Source organism: Penicillium samsonianum (assembly GCF_028829775.1).
Source record: "Penicillium samsonianum strain IBT 33392 chromosome Unknown utg000007l_segment0_segment0, whole genome shotgun sequence".
Taxonomy (NCBI): Eukaryota; Fungi; Ascomycota; class Eurotiomycetes; order Eurotiales; family Aspergillaceae; genus Penicillium; species Penicillium samsonianum.
The window spans coordinates 3,966,805-3,986,614 of NW_026643265.1; the positions used below are offsets into that span (position 1 = coordinate 3,966,805).

General features: G+C 49.3%; 7 protein-coding genes across 7 annotated transcripts; 3 read left to right on the forward strand and 4 right to left on the reverse strand.

Annotated features, from left to right (window-relative positions):
* Positions 1-756: 756 nt before the first annotated feature.
* N7471_012363 (uncharacterized protein) lies at positions 757-2,769 on the forward strand (the record flags this gene model as incomplete). Its single annotated transcript, XM_057285082.1, has 5 exons — positions 757-781; positions 896-1,031; positions 1,082-1,480; positions 1,532-1,616; positions 1,669-2,769. The coding sequence occupies 5 exons, from the start codon at positions 757-759 to the stop codon at positions 2,767-2,769; spliced, it is 1,746 nt and encodes a 581-aa protein (XP_057131348.1).
* A 1,256-nt stretch (positions 2,770-4,025) lies between these two features.
* On the reverse strand, positions 4,026-5,603 carry erg12 (mevalonate kinase; the record flags this gene model as incomplete). The annotated part of the gene is made up of 1 exon (XM_057285083.1): positions 4,026-5,603. One exon carries the CDS (start codon positions 5,601-5,603, stop codon positions 4,026-4,028), a length of 1,578 nt encoding a protein of 525 aa, XP_057131349.1.
* A 520-nt stretch (positions 5,604-6,123) lies between these two features.
* N7471_012365 (putative cation chloride cotransporter) lies at positions 6,124-10,213 on the reverse strand (the record flags this gene model as incomplete). The annotated part of the gene is made up of 4 exons (XM_057285084.1): positions 6,124-8,780; positions 8,829-8,994; positions 9,046-9,637; positions 9,688-10,213. The coding sequence occupies 4 exons, from the start codon at positions 10,211-10,213 to the stop codon at positions 6,255-6,257; spliced, it is 3,810 nt and encodes a 1,269-aa protein (XP_057131350.1). The 3' UTR covers positions 6,124-6,254.
* Positions 10,214-10,591: 378 nt separating this feature from the next.
* Positions 10,592-12,906, forward strand: N7471_012366 (putative amino acid transporter; the record flags this gene model as incomplete). Its single annotated transcript, XM_057285085.1, has 2 exons — positions 10,592-12,670; positions 12,739-12,906. 2 exons carry the CDS (start codon positions 10,592-10,594, stop codon positions 12,904-12,906), a joined length of 2,247 nt encoding a protein of 748 aa, XP_057131351.1.
* A 656-nt stretch (positions 12,907-13,562) lies between these two features.
* Positions 13,563-14,339, reverse strand: N7471_012367 (pyruvate transporter MPC1; the record flags this gene model as incomplete). Its single annotated transcript, XM_057285086.1, has 4 exons — positions 13,563-13,635; positions 13,728-13,886; positions 13,993-14,065; positions 14,267-14,339. 4 exons carry the CDS (start codon positions 14,337-14,339, stop codon positions 13,563-13,565), a joined length of 378 nt encoding a protein of 125 aa, XP_057131352.1.
* Positions 14,340-15,193: 854 nt separating this feature from the next.
* N7471_012368 (small nuclear ribonucleoprotein-associated protein) lies at positions 15,194-16,133 on the reverse strand (the record flags this gene model as incomplete). The annotated part of the gene is made up of 6 exons (XM_057285087.1): positions 15,194-15,276; positions 15,337-15,381; positions 15,440-15,848; positions 15,904-15,975; positions 16,034-16,042; positions 16,116-16,133. The coding sequence occupies 6 exons, from the start codon at positions 16,131-16,133 to the stop codon at positions 15,194-15,196; spliced, it is 636 nt and encodes a 211-aa protein (XP_057131353.1).
* A 48-nt stretch (positions 16,134-16,181) lies between these two features.
* On the forward strand, positions 16,182-17,515 carry N7471_012369 (60S ribosomal uL5 domain-containing protein; the record flags this gene model as incomplete). The annotated part of the gene is made up of 4 exons (XM_057285088.1): positions 16,182-16,319; positions 16,387-16,515; positions 16,702-17,099; positions 17,165-17,515. Coding segments are annotated over 4 exons (792 nt in total), but the record flags the coding sequence as incomplete, so codon positions are not given.
* Positions 17,516-19,810: the final 2,295 nt, after the last annotated feature.

Below are 19,810 nucleotides of genomic sequence, written 5' to 3' on the forward strand. Positions count from 1 at the left end.
TTGGACCTGGCCTGATAGAAGTTCTCCACAAGAGGCGTCATGGACCCTAAGATGGAGATCGTCGTCGTGTGTGGGGCAGGTCATGAAGCTTCCAAGGTTGGATCTAGGAGGCAAGTCCAATCACGACGAGCATCTTTGAGGCATTTTCGTAGCCCGAATTTTCACTGGATCATGCTCTCAAATTTCTTATACAATTAATCGTTGCCTTCTTCCTACGTCATGCGTTGTGTACGGTGTGTATTGGGCATTGACGGCTGAGAGAAGTCATGACGTCGGATACTCCCAAGGTCGTGTTTTAATTCGGATCGGGGTATTAGGGCTGGTAACTAAGCACATCATCATCCCGAGGTCGAATCCCTGAACATCCCTGATCTGCGTAATCAAAAGGAATACTGATATCGAAGTTCAACCGATGGTACTTGGAGTTTATACCGTTGCACGATGTACGATATTGTGTTGCCTATCCTAATTCTGCCTTAGAATTCAGGCGAACAACAAGTCTTCCTAGTTGTATGTATGGACACTTAGCAGATTGATTTCTCTTGCTTTGTTAACCTCTCACTTCTGATAACAAAAAGGATGACCAAAGAAGAGGCTGAAAAAAGAGGCTGTCTAAAGATGAAGGCGGTGTCTGATCTGCCACTTCACATGTCATATATAAAGGTTTCCAAATCGGGATTAGCTTTCTTCTCTCTCTATCTTGCTTTTGTTTTTCATCAATATTCTTATCCTACTTAAGAGTCTCATAGTGCGAAGATGAAGTACATCGTGGTATCTGGAGGTGAGTTTAACGGTGATCTGCCAGAACTGGCTCCACCGTTAGCCCGTGGAGAAAAGCGGGGCAGTCTCCGTTTCGAGGTACTATGTATAAGAGATATGAAACTGACATTGCTAGGCGTCATCTCTGGGGCAGGGAAGGGCATCGTCGCTTCGAGCGCAGGTCTGCTACTACAAAGTAAAGGGTTTATCGTCAGCACCATCAAGATAGACCCCTACATCAACATCGATTCGGGGACTATGAGCCCACTCCAGTAAGTCCCGCCGAGCTGATGCCTGCGGGCCTATACACTGACTGATTTAGCCATGGAGAGATCTATGTGACGGAGGATGGGGGTGAGGTAAATCTTGACCTTGGCAACTACGAGCGTTACCTTGCAACTACTCTCCAACGTGGTCATAACATCACGACAGGGAAGATCTATCTAGACATCATCTCTAGGGAACGGGCCGGTGATTATTTAGGCAAAACTGTTCAGGTGGTACCTCATGTCACCAACGCCATCCAGGAATACATCGAACGGACAGCAAAGATACCTGTGGACGAGTCCCAAACCGAGCCTGATGTGTGTATTATTGAGCTAGGCGGGACCGTCGGCGATATCGAGAGTTCTCCCTTTATCTACGCGCTTGCTCAGCTTCGAAAAAGGGTCGGCAAAGAGAATTTCGTTCAAATCCACGTAGCTTATGTCCCTGTCGTGCCGTAAGCTCTTCTTATCGAAATTTACACTGCTGTAAGCTAACATCAGGCTAGGCCAGGAACTTTTGGTGAGCAAAAGACGAAGCCGACTCAAAGATCCATAGCCGACGTTCGGAGCACTGGATTGAGTCCACTTCTAGTATGCCATCACTCTATACATCTCATGTACTAGTTAAGCTAATCAATAAAAGGTTGCCTGCCGCTGCGAGGTGCCGTTGGATCCAGGTACCATCCAGAAAATCGCCAATATGTGCGCAATGGAGCCAGAACAAGTCATTTCCGTACACGACGGATCAACTACATACAACGTACCCCTTCTCCTCGAGAAACAAAATCTCCTCAGCATTCTCTGCGAGTACCTCGAACTTCCACTTGATCGAACACCCACCCAGCACATAGAACAAGGCAAGCGCATGTGGAATGACTGGGTTCATCTTGTTCGAAGTCAGGATACCATCACCGACACAGTCTCAATCGCCCTTGTGGGAAAATACACCTCCAATAAAGACGCCTACCTCAGTGTCTCAAAGTCAATCGAACACGCGGCCATGTACTGCCACAAGAAAGTCAAAATCGTATGGATTGACGCCGCGCATCTCGAGGACGAGACGTATCAAAACTCTGCAGTCAAGTTTCACAAAGCCTGGCATGATCTCTGTAGCGTCAAGGGCATTGTCGTGCCTGGTGGCTTTGGGACTCGCGCCACCGGCGGGATAATCAAGGCTATCACATGGGCAAGGATTAATAAAAAGCCATTCCTAGGTATATGCCTTGGCATGCAACTCGCAGTAGTTGAATATGCCCGCCATGTCATGGGTATCCCGGACGCTGGGAGCCAAGAGCTCCACCCGGAATCCACGAACCATGTTATCATTTACATGCCTGGACATAATCAGGAAAGCGGCAGTGACACCATGCGTCTGGGCAAGCATCCATGCATCTTCAAGGATGATACCGAGTGGTCGAAGTTGCGATCGTTGTATGGCCCCACGATTTCCCAGATTGAGGAGCGTCACCGTAACCGGTACGAAATCAACCCGGAAATAGTTGACGAGCTTGAGAAGGCCGGTCTTGCTGTTGTTGGCAAAGATGCTACCGGCAAACGTATCGAGATTGTCGAGATCCGTGATCATCCCTTTTTTGTCGGTGTGCAATTCCACCCTGAATACTTGAGCCATGTGTTGCGGCCGAGTAAGGTCTTCCTCGGCTTCTTTGCTGCTGCAGCTAGGTGCTTGGAGAAGATCCCCATGGCATTGCATCAGGGCCAGCGAAGCCTTGTGGAAGAATATTAAGAATCTATGAACAAGCTTTGAAGATTCTAGTGTCATCTCATTGGTTAGCCTCGTTGATTTTACTTAGCACCTGTAACCATCCATGGATACAGTATTGTGTGGCATGCTGTGTTCAATAATTGGCATTGGAGCAGCCTGGAGCAACCTGGAGCAACCTGGAGCAACCTGGAGCAACCTAGTAAAGCGGCACATTTTCCATACGTCTCTGGATTGATTCCGACCCTCCTGTAGGCTTTACAACAGAGCACCTCACCTCTCCTGCAAGGTGAACAGTCCTGCGGGTATACATGGTGACTTACCAGAAGACAACTTGAATTACTCTTCTCCAATAAGAGCACCGCTAGATCATTTGGTAGAGCGTGCGGTTGCAATATCCGCACTCATCGCAAGCAACGTCTCTGCGCCCGGGGCTTTCTTATTTTCTTTTGGCCAGGCAGAAACCATCCCAAAACCATACCAAAGTTGGGATGTAAGAATAGAGGTTATATATACCGAGATTTCTCTCGCAGCTTGCTTCTTCCTTCTTCCTCACCCTTCTCACCTTTCTTGTCTGGTATGCACACTGGCCTTTTTTTCCGTTCCATCAACCAAAGGGTGGTTCCATAAAAATGAAGCTATTACCAGTCACCCTACTGCCCTCTATAGGACTTAGGCATGCGGATCTGGCTGCATCTCTCACTTCGGTGGGGTTTGGAGTCTCTGTGTTTTGTTTGGGCACTTTACATGGGCAATAGAAGCAAGTTCTACCGAGTAGAGCTATTATGTGATTGATGTATTAGAGAGCCCGAACTGATCTAGGTAAGCAGTTCTTCCACAGCCATGTCGTCAATCTATTTCACGTAAAGAGAAAGCCCGGAACAAAAGTTGAATGAAGCGAGGAAAAGGGTAACAAAGAGAATCAGAACCAGAATCCGAACAGGGACGGAGATGAACGAGGATGGTGAAGTCCACGACAAAACCCAACAAGGTAAAAGATCAGGTTGACACCGAAAATAAGGACGAAGAAGAAAGAAGTGGGTTTATAATGCATATGGTGGATAAGGATGATGTGTACAGAGAATGGGAGATGAATGGGGGAAAAGAAGGTCCGAGCCAGGGTTTGAGGTCGAATCAAAACCAAGACAGAACGAAAGTCTTGACCTGAATGGCTGGAAAGAAAAGGCTTTGCCAAATTGGACCGGAGAAGGTGGTGAGGCTCCCGGGTAGGAGGAAAACAAGGAGAGATCTGTGTCACATGTTTGGCCAAGACAAGCGGTTTAATTCGAAGCTCGCTTCCAGAATTTCCAGCCCTCTCTCCTCTCCTCCACTCCGACACCAACAAGACGCTCAATACCCTCAGGGCCCTCGGCATTTTCGAACTTCTGTTGATCGATCTCCTCGCCACCCTCTTCGTCCGAACCATTGCGTAGGACAGCCGGGTAGAGAACACCAACACCGTCACCGCCGAGGGTAACCTCGTACGTAGTGAAACCTTCCTCATCGAACTTTTGTTCGAGGTCCTGCTTGACTTCCGCCTTCGCATTGGGCCGGAGGAGGGTAATCGCACATCCCCCACCGCCTGCACCGGTCAGCTTTGTCCAGCCGATGTCGGCGTAATCGACCAGTTCACGAATGCGTTCAAGACGGGGGTGAGAGACGCCCAGGGAGACAAGGAAGCCGTGGTTGATACGGATCAGGGTTCCGAAGTGGGCGAGGGTGGTGTCACAGATGCCTTCGAGACTAGGGTCCTCGATTAAACGTTGTGCAGAGCGTGTGACTTGATCGATGCCGTTAAGTATTGACTCCGTCACGATAGGATGGGCATCTCTTAGAGCTCCGACTTTGTCGACTTCTGTCTTTGTGGAACGCGCTTGTTGGGTGTTAACAAGTAGGAGAGGGAGTTCAGGGAAATTGGGCAGCGAGATGACTGTTGGAGGCTTCGTATAATCGTCGCGCCGGAAAATCACAGCCTTGCCGCCCGCGGCTACTGTGTTGTCCACCCCGCTAGGATTGCCATGAATACAGAGCTCTCCAACGAATGCCCAGCGGTTGATACGCTCGATCTGTGTCTCTGCCTCCTCCGGCGGCTGGTCTGGGTGGGGCCCGGCGAGAGTGCGGATTTGAAGAAGCAGCGCAGAACTAAGACAGACGCAGACACTAGCACTACTGCCTAGGCCAGCTCCGGTAGGGATGGTGGATCGAAGAGTGTAGATGGCGCCTGGACTTTGCGGGGAGCCTAGGGAGAGGAAGAGGTAGAGGAATGAGGATGCGGAGCGGATGTGGATGTTGCGCTGCTCCTCTGGGAGGCCCTTAGAGACGCCCTGGAGGTGCGGTTCGATTGCGTCGACAAGTTCTGGGTCGAGTTCGGTGACAAGGCTGTAGTAAAACTTCTTTTTTGACGGCTCGTGGAACTTGTCCCAGGGTAGGGTGTCAATATCCCAAGTGTGACTAAGACCTAAGTCCCGGAAGTTCAACGTTATCGTGCGCTGTGATTTAGAGAGGGTAGTGACAAGAAGGTAGGAGCGAAGAGAGATAGCTGCGGCCATAGCAGCCTTGCCGTGGACCACAGCATGCTCGCCAAAGACGATAACCTTGCCCGGCGCGGACACCATGAAGGTGGGCGCCATAGGCGAAGAGGCTTTGCGAGTCATTATCGGCCGCTTTCGCTCCCCTGTAGTGATCGCTTCGTGTGTTTCTGAGGCGGAGGAGACGGAGGCGCTGTCGGAGCTATCGTCAACACCCTTAGGGTGGATAGGGAGCACTTTGACCGTGCTTTCGGGATGAAAGTCGACCGTACGACGTGAAACCAGGTTGGCACTCATACCGTTCAATGGGCGCGTTGCATTCTCGGTCATGATAGGCGGACAGGCGGGATTGGAATTTGGGCAACAAAGGGGCGAAGTTTTAGGAATTAAAATAGAAATAGAAGAAAAGTTGAGAAAAGTAAAGAATGAGTAGAATAGCCAAAATAGCCAAACTAGCCAGATAGCCAAGTTATCTGGAGTACCAAGGTAAGCAATGGAGTAGCCCTGGAGAAGTTGGGGGAGAAGTGCTCGAAGCTACTGGGTATACCAGGGAACGAGAGAGGGAATGACCCAATCACAGCCACAACAATACCAATTGGTCATATTAATTTTACTTGAGTACTAGATTGTTCTATTTAGCCTTAACTATTGGGTCTTAGGTCTTACTTGTATATTATCCCCCTTATATTTACAATTCATCTGGTTTTTCGTACAATAATATAACAAGTGCAGAGATTTTGTGGCGTGCAGTAGCGCCGGGATGATCAGCTCTATGCCTTTGTGTCTGGGATTTATACCTATTTACACCAGGTAGTCTCTACATATGTATCTTTTGAATCTGATAGCTAAATAGAATAAGTATGTGCATGGGTTAACATTACTGTCAAATACATACTTCTAACAACATTGAATCTAAGACTGAAAATGAAAAATCTAGCGTGTGCTATGTACAGTTCTGTATAATTCGCCGTCATGTATTCATCACAAATTCATCGTCACGGTCATGCTATTACTGTGCACCAGTAGACATGGGGGCAAGCCGTTCAATAGCACGTCCAAATCGCTCAAATAAGACGCACTGTCATCCGCGCTAAGCGAAGTTCCCTCCACGGGAGACGGCAGAGTCGTGAAGATAACGGCGGTATCACCTGTCTGCTGGACCATCAACTCGTTCAGAATCAAATGCTGTGCTCGACTCGGGAGATCATTGAAAGACAGTGGGACCGATGCTACACCAGGGTATCCTGTTGTATGTGCATATGGACTGCTTGGGGCACCAGGGGAGGGGGGAGACACGGCAGATGGGCGACGAGCGTAGATAGAATCTAGCTTGTTTGCAAATCGTGGAGGTGAGTTTTGCGCCGCAAACATGATAGACGGTCCATTACCCTCCTCAGCTTCAGTGTTCACTTTGGCTTCGGGGATGGGCGAGGAGCTGAACCGATTGCTGGAAGCAGAACGGCTAATGGGGGGCCGTAGACCTGAAGGTTTGCTTTTGGGGGAAGCATCGTCGCCAGGCTCAATTATGGATGGGATTATCTGGTTGGATGGTGTGCTAGGGGAGTCTGCGCTAGGGCTGCAATCATCGGTCTTGGACCGGCCAAGGAGTCTTGAAGAGCCGGAAACGGGTACAGCCTCATTTCGAGCGCTGACTATGTCCTCTCCGCCGTCCTCTGGTTCTGGGTCGCTGACATACGCCTCTAGGTCACTGTCTTCCTCAGTCGAGTTATCGGAGCTGTCGTAGTCGACGAACGCATCTAGCAAGCGATGCGTTTGCATGCCGAGGTTCACTCCTCCTAGAGCCCGGAAGCTGGAGACAGATCGTCTGCGACGAGTAGACTGGATCAGTTTCCTCAAGCCAGTCACTCGATGGTGCAAAGGTTTGGCTCCGCTGTCTTGGCTCGATGGTCCTTGCCATGTATATGACCTATCAAGATGGAAACTGTCACTGGTTCTATCCGAATCCTGCGGGTCTTGGTCTAGGGCACGAGCTCGTAAGACCCCTTGCCACCAGTCCTCCCCCTGTAGAGCAGAATTAACCCTCTCTCGTGCATCAGCTATAACCGAAGTGTCGCCATTCACGATGGTTTGGTAAGCCTGGAGATCACCACATGCAAGCCAGAAGACCAAGACTTCGGCTTCGATCCGTAATTTGTCAAGGAGAGCCTCAACTCGCCCTCTTTCATCTTCCACGTCGGTCTCGTACTCCACGAACACCGCAACTCGGATTTTGTATGTCTTCTTCCACGAGGGAACGGTGTTAAGAATACAACCCAGCTGAAGGATCAAAGTGTATGTGTCAAAATTAGTGGTCAGCACATTTTGCTTGCTTTCACTGTCAGCCCCAAGCTCGGCGGACATTTGGATCGGCCACAAGTCAATATACTTCTTAGTGTGGCGACCGCCGGGGTCTGGTAGCTCCAGGTCTTCGAATCCCTTAGCTACAGCAACATTGATCCGAAGCTTGAACAATAGGTCTTCGAGGATTGTGACATAACTCTGCCCGCTCATGGGCGGGTTTGCCGGCCCAGACTCGCTGGACTCCTCGGTTCGCGTGCTCGAATGGCGTCTAGACCTCGAGTCTTTGCGACCACTGTTCAAAGATAAGGTTTCGACAAGCGACTGGTCAGATCGGAATTGGTCGATCACAACGATGTTAGGTCGCATGCCGCCCAGTCCGGAATTCAAGACAATATTTCGCATACCCCATTCCGCAGCGGGGGAAACGGCAATGTTGACGAAGGCTTTGATCTTGGAATACTCGACAAATTTTGTCCATGCTGTCTGTTGGCGACGTGCTTCGGGGACAGCTGCTGAAAAGTCATCGGTCACAAGAACATGAGCTAGTACAAACAGAGATCCTTTTTTCAACGAGTTGCAGAATGAAACCATCTTGTATTGCCTGTCGAGGTCGCTGACAAAGAGCAGGATCTGAGGACGCCAGAACTTGACGTGCTCCTGACGCAGGCGAAGCAAGTATTTTCGGACTTGATGATAGATCAGACTTTGACTGACATCGCCCCAAGGCTTGGGTGGCGAGGTATAATGGATCAGCAGGAAGAGAAACACCAGGATGCCTACACATCCCGTAGCGTAAACTCCATCTACAAAAAACATGCTGATCCCACTGACGAGCGTTCCAGCCGCTGCAGTCTGCCAGTTGAAGTAATGGAACGACGGACGAAAGTTGGGTGCAGAGCCAATTTTCAAGAGGAAACACGCGAGATTCGTCACAAGGAACGTCATCAAGTAGGTCATGGTAACAAAAGATGCGATGCGATTGATGTCGAAAAGCATTGTGACCTGGGCAAACACAAAGGTCACAATGATGGCATATACGGGATCATCGGTTTTCTGCGCGCCTTGGGCAAAGATTCCCATGCCAGGCAAGAGGCTATCTCGCGCTATAGCTTGAAGAAGTTTAGCAGATCCAATCACACCCATCAGGGCGGAAAAGAAACTGGTTGCGAATTCTCCGAGAAGGATCACACTATCAGAAGCATTGACCTACACTCAATTAGAGCGTGCTGGTAGTTTTTGTCTCTAAAAACTTACGATTTGTATAACATTCACGTTGTTATAAAAAGACTCCCGGGTCACCGAGGCCGCCATCGCAAAGATGACAAGCCCATAGGCGACAAAGGTCAAGGCCAAACCCGAGAGTGTGCCCTTAGGAATAGCCTTGCTCGGGTTCTTCAAGTCACCGGACATACTTGCACCTCTAATGGCCAATTAGTGAAATGGGGTTGAAAGTCTGATGTCGCCAACTTACGCAAAAATACCTCCAGTGGCAGGAAATAGGATGCCAAATAGATCTTGGAAGTTCTCTCGTCCTTTTATTTGGCTTCCTGCAGCTCCCTTGGTTAGATGAGGTTTAAGATTCCCCATCAAAGTTTTCAAACGAAGTCCCGTGAACTCCACGCCCTGGCGAGGGATTGAGAAAGGCTTCATAAAAACTGCAGAGAGCGGTATGCTGAAGGTTGCCACGAGTAGTATGACCAAAAGCCCGTTACTTGCCCTCGCAAATATGGAACTTCCTGCCAAGCAAATACCCGTGCAGAATACCAGTATAATAGTTCCCCATAGGTACTGCCACCAAAAGCCTTCCTGCAAGAAGTTGGCCCAGTCCCCAGACTGCATCCCAAAGTTCTGAGTAAAACAGTCCACTAAGCCAACAGCATTCATGCCCGTATTGAACACATAACCAAGATAGAATACAATGCCGATGGAGCCACCAAATTCGGGGCCCAGAGATCTAGAAATAAGGTAGTAGGCACCACCGCCTCGGACCGTCCCGTTCGTTGCGATTGCGGACAGAGACATCGTTGTCACGAGGTTGATTGTGTATGATACAAGTAGCAGCCCTTTAATGTATCAGAAGTGGGATCCTGACTTTGTGAGGACGTATGCTCACCTAATATGCCCAATACACCAGCTTGTCCCAGGATGAATCCGAACCTAAGGAACATAAGAATGCTCAGGACATTCAATGTCGTTGGAACAAAGACACCTGAGAATGTACCAAGCTTCTTCGGCTCATCCACCGATCGGGATCGATGTCCACTCTTGTCCTTCTTATCAGCGCGGGGGTCAAGGAGAGGATCCGCAGACAGGTACACATTTTGTGAAGTGGTGTCTCCACTGGTCTGCTGTTCTTGATCGTGGTCCCCTCCGTTATGCCACCACCGAGAAATTCCCCGGAAGTAATTCATGGGTGAGGAATGGCGTTGGTCCTCGGTTGGTTCTGACGAATTCACGGGCTCATACGGACGGGCCCATTGAGTCGGTGGCCAGGGTAGCAGGCGAGTACGTTCGTCGGAGATAGCATGGGCCGAGTCCCCCGGGTCGAGACGTGAGACATCCTCTTGAGCAGTTCGAGTCGCGAAAGTTGGGCGTCGCCGAGACAAGGAGTCGGAGGATTCTCCGACTCGTTTCGCCATATCAGTTGCAAAATTTATGGTATGAACATGAGGGCATAAACAACAAAATGGTTTAGATAACAGAAGCCAATAGTCCCAGCAAGACCATTGAGTCTACAAAAGAGATGGCTGTATCAGTATCAGTAAATGACGTTGATGGGGTGCAAACAATTTCCAGTTTGCATCCCATCCGCACTTGGAGCTGATCTGCCGCTTGGCGCTATTATTAGTGTCTCAAACCCTCCTCAGTTACATCTTGGCCTTTTCATCTGAATATTCCCTCCGAGAAGCTGACCTGCACTGTTATTTCAACCGTCCGGCCTTATTTCCATGCCTATTCCCCTAGTCTAAACACAGCACCCTGTCAGGAGCTAACTTGACCCTGAGGCCACCTTCAAAATGGCGGATAATGGAGAGAGCTCGTCCCTAAATCCACCTCGGTCTGTTCCGATAGCAGCCTCGTCCTCGGTGCGCTCGAGGTCCCCCGCACCAGAGTTCGGTAATAGGCAGGCTTCCATGGCACGCCTCGCATCCCCAGTGCCCTCCCCTTCATTGGGAACATCCTTGTCGTCTCGACAGGGTATTCCGGCCAGCCGACCTGTCACAAATATCACCACCGAGCAAGAGTTTTCCAGGTCAATTGGCAATCCGTCCTCGGTCCCCGGTCCTGGTCATTCTATCATTACATCCCAACTCCAGGAAAGCCTTGGTCGTTCGCCGCCGAAATTTGGAGCTCCGTCACGACACAACGGATCCCCTGCGGTGCATTCGATTCTAGATAACCGACCCTTAACCTCTCAGTATGGTTCTTTCGATACCAAAAATGGAGCTGACTCCCCGGGCATGGCTCCGTACGAAGACCCTGAAGTTATCAAGCGGCATCTAGTCACGGAACACACAGATAGTCAGTCGGAAATTGCAACCAGCCTTGGTGGTGAGGATAACTTCTCGAGTCTACAGCTTCAGGGCGGTGATATCACACGACAAGTTTACCGTTGGGCGGAGGATGCCGAGGCCGAAGCCGCAGGGCGGTTCTTGCGCAGCAAGAGTTTCAGCGTCAGCCGACCAAGGCCAGAGGCTGATACGGAAGACATTGACACGATTCGGGTTCCAGGAGGGTTCCGCAGAGATTACCTGCGAAGAGCAGCTGGAAGTCCACACCGCGGAAGTACCCACGGGTCAACTACAGGGGCGCCTCATGGACATAGCGCACCTCAACTGCCGACTACTAGCTTCTTGGAGTTCTTAACTCTCTATGGACACTTTGCCGGAGAAGAATTGGAGGAGGATGACGAGGTGCTAGGGCCGGACGAGTACTTCTCGTCTGATGCCTGGGAGCCAGAGGAGGGCAGAGAGTCTGGAGAAGACGCAGCGCTATTGCCGCCTGAAACACCAGGTCGGAAGAAGAGAAAGCACAAGCAGCGCTCACCGGCAGGGACTACTACCACAACAGGTGCAGTGCTTTTACTGCTCAAATCCTTTGTGGGTACCGGTATTTTGTTCCTGCCTCGCGCCTTCCTAAATGGTGGTATGCTCTTCAGTAGCATGGTGCTTCTGGGAGTCTCGATTCTGAGCTATTACGCCTTCATTCTTTTGGTCAATACTCGCATGAAGATCGAAGGCTCTTTCGGTGACATCGGTGGCATTCTATACGGCAAGCACATGCGACGCATCATTCTCGGATCAATTGTCCTGAGTCAGCTAGGCTTTGTCGCAGCGTACATTGTCTTCGTCTCGCAAAATTTGCAGGCATTCGTGCTAGCTGTGAGCAAATGCGCGACATTCATTGACATCAAGTATATGGTTTTGTTGCAGCTCGTCATCTTCTTGCCTTTGTCTTTGATTCGGGACATCAGCAAACTTGGGTTTACCGCCCTGATTGCTGATGTTTTCATTCTTTTGGGTCTACTATATATCTACTACTACGATATCAGCACTCTGGTTGACCAGGGCGGCATTTCAGACGTCATTTCCTTCAATCCAGCCACCTGGTCTATGTTCATCGGAACCGCCATCTTCACCTACGAAGGTATCGGTCTCATCATCCCGATTCAAGAATCAATGAAGCAACCAAAAAGGTTCCCTGGTGTTCTTGCCGGTGTCATGGTCGTGATCACCTTTATCTTCCTGTCTGCCGGTGCCTTGAGTTACGCGGCTTACGGATCGGCAACTAAGACCGTCATCCTTCTTAACCTCCCCCAGGATGATAAATTTGTCAACGTTGTCCAGTTCCTCTACTCACTTGCCATCCTGCTGAGCACTCCGTTGCAGCTCTTCCCCGCCATCCGCATTATGGAGAACGAGCTCTTCACTCGCAGTGGCAAGTACAACCCATATATCAAGTGGAAGAAGAACGGCTTCCGTTTCTTCCTGGTTACGGTCTGTGCCATTATCGCCTGGTGTGGTGCAAATGATCTAGACAAGTTCGTTTCGCTGGTCGGAAGCTTTGCTTGTGTTCCATTGATCTACGTGTACCCGGTATGTCCTTATCCTGTATCCTCCTAATCACCACAGAACGGTATGACTGACTCATTATATCGCTACAGCCCCTCCTGCACCTACGCGCTTGTGCGCGCTCCAAGCGCCAGGCGATTGCCGACATAACTCTTGCTGTCTTCGGCGCCATATGCTGCGTCTTTACGACGTCCCTGACCCTCATGAGCTGGATGGGCCCTGACGTCCCTCAAAGCCCAGGATACTGTGACTCTCATTAAAGAACTTCTATTTTTTGGGGTTACTGTAGAGCGTGGCGAGTTAGGTCTTGTTGGATTTCTTTGTTATGTCTCAACCCTAGACTGGCATGTATATCATTGGGTTTTCATATGTTGCTTCAACACATGGACGGAGGGCATACTTGTGATGTTCATTCACAGTCTCGGTCAAATTGTCAGTATGGTCGGCGAATTTTGGGGTCAGACTGCCCTTTCTGTATACATATTTCTTTTGGTTTGGGGGACTATCTACTCGATCATACACATGGGGCTTTATTTAGATTTTCATCGAACCAGGAATAAACCAAGGATAACAGACCCAGCCTATCACCGAAGCTCAAAGTTGTCACGATCAAAGACTAAGGTATCCCATAAAAGGAATATGATTCGAGCGCAATAATATAGAGCCTATGTACAGTGACTATCAGCAAACCGGAACTACATCCCAGCCAGCGCCGATACCTAAGCGTCTCCCTCAAAGTCGCAAGTTCTCCCTCTATATGTCTCCTCTTTTATCATTGTCCGAGGCTTATCTGGCCTCGGGGCAGAAACAAGCAGACCATATGTGTATGGAGGTGCAATGCTGCGAAACGAGACAGCTTATTAGCCCCAATGAAAACCGAAAGAAAATCACAACCAATTTCTTCTCGAAACAATTCTTAAGCACCGGCCACGGCGGCTGCGCCGCCCTTAGCAGCCTGCTCCTCGAGCTGCTTTTCCCGGCCTCCCCACCTGCAAAGTAGAAACAGGTTAGTAATCACGATTATATGATACTTATAGACAAAGACAAAAATCAAACAAGGTATCGAGGGGATGAAACGTACTTCCAGTAGTTCAGGTAACGGAATCCCTGGGTAGTCTGGGCACCGAAGTTGGTCAAGTGGCATGCGAAGAGGAGGTAGTTCTTGGGGGTGATAGCGAGGGAGTAGCGCATGAAGGTGGCAGCGTAGACAACGAGGGCACCGGTCATAGGGCCGGAGATGCTATGAAGATAGAGCTATCAGTAAAGTTGCTCTGAGACTATTGCAGCCAAGGGAGACGCAGGAGATGGAAGTCGAAGCTCCCATCATTCATTGGATAAAAACGTACATCTCAGCGTCCTTCTGTGTGTCCATCACAGCGGCAATGGGGATACCGAAGTTGGAGACGGGGCCCCAGAAGTCTAGGAAGCGCCACTGATTGTTAGCAATCTGTGTACAGTTCATTTGCGCTTTATTGCTTTCCGAAAGTGCAAGTTCTAGAGAAAAAATCGTTTTCTTCCCATCCTCGATGTCGCTTCCAGTGCTTATTCCCCTTCGGCCTCATTCGCCGTTGGCCGATCTCGGGACGGGAAGCGCTTCAGGAAACTGGGATCGATACGTACGGGTTGAGCAGACATAGTCCAGCACCGAGTTGGAGCGGATCTTAGCGTTGATTGCCTTGATAGCAGCAGCCATTGTGAAGTTGCTGGGAGTTATCACACGGGATTGAATTCGGGGAGATGTCGGTATCTGGAGGATGCGGAAGTGCTCGACTCACCCGGCGTCGGCCGTGTCACGTGAATTACATTACTACAATATCATCTTCGTTGAAACTGAAGTTTTATAAATTGATTGCTATTTTTTTTGTATTGAATCGGTTGGCAATAGCTAGTAACTATTAGTGGTCATGTATAATATGGTGGTTTTTTAGTTGTGTTCTTCATATATTATGGTTTTCGTTCGCAACCTAAGACGAGCAATACAAATATATATTGGATTGATCTCCACGCTAGCCACCCCAAATCCACCTATATGTCAAGATTTGACGTGCAAATTACGAGAGAGGAAGAAACAACTAGTTCTTGTACTATATGAGCACAAGGATGTTACATATGGGCCTAGATAAAACTAAGCACTGGGAGAGTCGAAGGAGGGCCCGGACGGAGTATAACCACTGTACACAGCATACAATATAACTGGATGACACAACATACTTGAACTGGAAGTGGACATGAATAATTGGGATATTAAACGGTTTTGAATGAAAAGGCCGCGTATAAAAAGCTAGCATATTTTTTTTGACTTAATGCGTAATTCAAAAGGATTTTGGTCATTTTGGTCCCGTTCCTCGACACGACCTCCATCCATGCGCCGCAACGCCTTGCCCAGTAGAATTCGGGGGTAATCTAGCCTGTACGCGTATCGTTACCTCTCGTTGGAAGCGTTGACAATGGTTCTTATTCTGCGCTGAGCCGCCCATATTCTTTTCCGGGTGAAATCAGATCGCCGATAATTTGAAGCATAGAATAATCCTCTGTGAACATTTCCAATTACCTACCACCGAATCCAGGAGGAGGGTATCCGCGTCCCTGACCAGGAGGCTGGAAGCCAGGAGGAGGTTGGAAACCGGCAGCTATGAGAATGGAATATCAGTATGAGACGAGATTGGAGAATTGATTGGGCGCAAACTTACGGGGGCCACCCTGAGGAGCAAATCCAGGAGGAGGCGCAAAACCGGCTAGAAAGGAACCAGTCAGTTTGAGTTTCAGTCAATCTAGGCAAATGGTAGTACTTACGAGGTCCACCGGGGGGGCCTCCACGTCCAGCGAAGCCGGGAGGAGGGGCACCGGGGAAACCGCCAGGGGGGAATCCAAAGCCGCTTGGGGGTGGGGGTCCACCAACACCGGCTGCAGGGCCTCCGAGTCCGATAGGCAGGCCGCGGCCAGCGGGCTTGCTGATACCAGGGCCCGCGGCAAGAGTGGCAGCTGCGCCGGGTCCGGCGGTGCCAAGGCGGGCAGAGGGGTCGGCAGGAGGAGGACCTTCAACGGAGCAAGAGACGACTTGAGTACCGCGCACGATAGTCAGACCGAGGCTTCGCTTCTCTTCCGCTTCGACCAGCGGGGCGTTTGTGGGACCGGCGCTGGGCTTGGATTTCCGCTTGATGCGACGGAATTCTTCTGTGTCTGCAAGAACTAGGTTCATGTGCTAGAGAGCAGAAATGTCAGTTGAGCGCCTCGGTTTCTGAAGCAGTGAGAAATACCTTATCGAATGCAAGCATGGAACCGGTCATTTGACGTCCATCGTTCAGTGTTACGCGCATCCGGTAGTTAATCTGGAGGAGAAGTTAGACACTCCAATCGGGAGCTAGAAGTGATTTGAGGCAGACTCACAAGGTTTTGCTAAATGAAAGAAGTTAGCGACATCCATTGACCGCACGGCTTTCGGGGGTGCAAATGGGGACGAGAAACTCACCATCTTGTGGGAAGCCATGTTGGCTAGAGAGCGCGCACGGATGCGACTTGACAGACCAAAGAATAGATATCAGTAGATAGAGAAAGTCTTTCTACTGTGGCGGATGAAGCAAAGGTGCAAGATCCTATCGAAGATGTGAAGCTCAAGCTTGTCGGGTGCTGCCAGTTCTTGATACAGGATTACCTAAAATATGAGTCAGCCCAGGTCCGCAAGTGTGATGCCTCAGGCAGAACGCGGGCCCAAAGTCACACTGACTAAGCGCTGGAATTAGGCTCATTACCTAAGCAACAATCAGGGCTTCCAAGTCACGTGTAGGAGCCCACAGTCCACACTTTCTCTTTTTCCGCGATCACTCTTGTCTCCTCAGTCGACAACCACTTCACGCCCAACCGCCGTCATGGTATGTTCAGCTCCTTGCAATCCAAACTACACATTCCCGATAAACTGTATTATTTTATTTCATTCCATTTAATCTGGGCCACAACCTGGAGATTCCCGTCTTGCGCGCACTCAATCTTCAATTTCCCTCAAATATCTACTCTTTGACTAGATACACCATCCACAATTTGAGACTAACATGATGCAGTCCGCCCAAGTTGCTAAGGCCGAGAACCCCTGCCGATCCCTTCGCTTGTCGAAGTTGGTCCTGAACATCTCCGTCGGAGAGTCCGGTGATAGACTCACTCGTGCCGCCAAGGTTCTCGAGCAGCTGTCCGGTCAGACCCCTGTCTACAGCAAGGCCCGTTACACCGTCCGTACCTTCGGTATCCGCCGTAACGAAAAGATCTCCGTCCACGTCACCATCCGTGGCGCCAAGGCCGAGGAGATCCTCGAGCGTGGCCTCAAGGTCAAGGAGTACGAGCTCCGCAAGCGCAACTTCTCTGAGACCGGTAACTTCGGATTCGGCATCAGCGAGCACATCGATCTCGGTATCAAGTACGATCCCGGCATTGGTATCTACGGCATGGACTTCTTCGTCTGCATGTGAGTTTTCCACTGGACACTGCACTTTGCTACAATTCACCCCGGATATTAACAAACAATTTTAGGGACCGCCCCGGTGCCCGTATTGCCAAGCGCCGCCGCTGCCAGTCCAAGATCGGTGTCAACCACCGCATCACCACCTCCGAGACCATGAAGTGGTACAAGACCAAGTACGATGGAATTATCCGTTAAGTCTCTAAATCAGAGATAATGGCTGGGTAGGGCCTGTGAAGTACGAGGTACTCGACAAGAACCAAAAAATTATCCCGAGTACTCGAGGAAACAAAATTTGTGGACGGGCACCCCACTGCCAGTCAGCGGGCCCCTTTGATCTCTGCATCCAACATGGTCTTGATTTTGTACTCCGGCAACCAGGATAGGCGTGGGAGAGACATGAATTCATTATTACCCTTTTACTGCTGCTTTTCCCTTTTCACAATGAGGCTTCACGAGAGGTGATGTTTTCCGCATAACCATTGTTGAATTGGATGGCGGACACTGGGTTTCGACCTAGTGTCTAGCCAAGACTCGCTTGAGAATGCCTCTTGGGCTTCATCAAAGAGTCGGTCTCTTTCCCAGCGAGTATCTTCTCGTGGTGGATTGAGCACCTTGTTCTGGCCTATCTTGTCTATCCTTATCCTATCCTTGTAAGTGCCATTTGCCTGGCATAGAAGTAAACCGGTCGTAGCTTGTAGAGTGACAACATGTCCTCCGATCTGACGACAATGCCGACATAGGAACTGCCCACGCTTATGCACAACACTGGGTGTCCCTTAAACAGCAGCCTATAGTATGGATAGCCCATCACCAGAAATCGAGCCACAATGATGCGAACTCGAGACATGCAGCCAAGAAGACTTGAGTGTTTCTACTCAGGAGTCTGCTATAACCGGCCCTGCTATATCCATAATGGATGGTTATCGGCGAGGGCTTAACAGTCGAAATGATATGACTTTTTGAGACGTCTGAACTACTTGATACCTAATGGTCTATATAGAGATATATAATCCTGTGTCTAGAGACTCCAGTCAAGTACTACAGGGTGCTTCATTTAATCCACCATAGTACTAACAAACTCTTCCGCTCACTACGAACTGACCATCTCTCCCATACAACATCGTTCCAAGGTTAGTTATATAGTAGCTGAGTCATCATAAAATGCCTCGCTGATCGATGCCCACCTCTAAGAAGCCCGGTCCAGCTCTTGGAAGGTCGCTCTCCAAGAGTAGCGGCGACCCCAGGCCTTCGTTTCGGCGATGAAAGTTGGTCAATTATGAAGCTTTTATGGAAATATGAGAGGCTACTACAGAGCAATATTAGGAATATTATTTGACTTCAAGAGTTAAGTCTGATTTATAATTGATATAAGTCAATTCCTGGTTATACATAGAAAAGTCGTCTGCACAAAGTGTGCTTTTTACCACCTTCGTATACACCTAAAATGACATCAAAAAAGTCATATAAACAGAACATCCAAAAAGCACTTGGGGGGATTCTTACATATAACATCCCTAATACCATCTTGGTCCAAATAGATCAGACTACTAAAGTCTCAGGTCGTCAAAGAAAGAGGCCGCATAAGCGGCAGACCATTCTTGTTCTGTATCAAACCTTGGAAGAAAAACTGTTGGTTACTATATTACAGTTAAAAATTGAAACCCCTACTAAAAGATAGTAGTGTAAAACTTCCTCCAACATTAATATTATCTGTAAATTAATCTGTCTTTAATATATATAATCAAGGACCAAACATTGCCAGCTAGCTTTATTTCCTACCAAAGTAACACTGTGGTTGAGACATAAGGGCTTTCCTCAAAGTACCTTGTATATGGGCATCCCCTACAAAAGGTACATTTGTAGCCCTCCAAGGCAGGGATGGAGTTTATATGGTGGTGCGGCCCAGCACCTAAAAGGGTGTTGGGCCATGCGAAGGGCCGGGTATAGCGTCATTTAATTTTCTCGTTGTTCTTTTGTTGTCCTTGGCGTAAATCATAATGTAAAGTACCTAGGTAAGATAGAGAATATAGTACGTATAAGGCGCTATGCTATATTGCGCTCTGTAGAATGGCAAAAGGACCAGAAATCACTCCGATTCCAAAATAAATTACCACCAAGTCCAAATTTACAATTTCTTATCTGCCATCTCAATAGTCTCGCCACTTGGACTATGTTTATCTTCACCTGTTTCCAAATCCATGGTTTTGGCATCGACCGCTTCATCAACTCCAGCTACAACACTTTCGAACCGGCGACCACGTTTCTCAGGACCAATAGCAGTAGTGACCATGATTGTTTTGGTCTGGGGAGGTGTTCTAGACTGGGGGCCACTGGAGCTGGGGTCAGTAATTGAATAGCCTTATATTGAGGAAGTACCGAAGCGACATAGGCGCTGCTCACCTGATGTCGTCCGGAGAGTTGAAGCGTAATTGTAATGGTTGGATGGCAGGCTCCGCTAGAGTGGATCTGGTTAAGGGGCCAATTTCCAATTCTGGAACCTCCTGAGTTCGGAAGTCTTGGCTTTAGCCGCAAGAGGCTACATCTTGCGGTTGGTAAAATGGGCTGAATATGCACATTCTTTGCTTTCAGGGTCTATGGGCTGAGGGTCAGCTTACATTTTCATGCAGGCGTCAATAGCTTGCATTTGGAGAATTTGGGTCTCCTTCAGAGCCTAGACCGCGTGATATATATCTTCAGAACAGCAGCAGTATTTG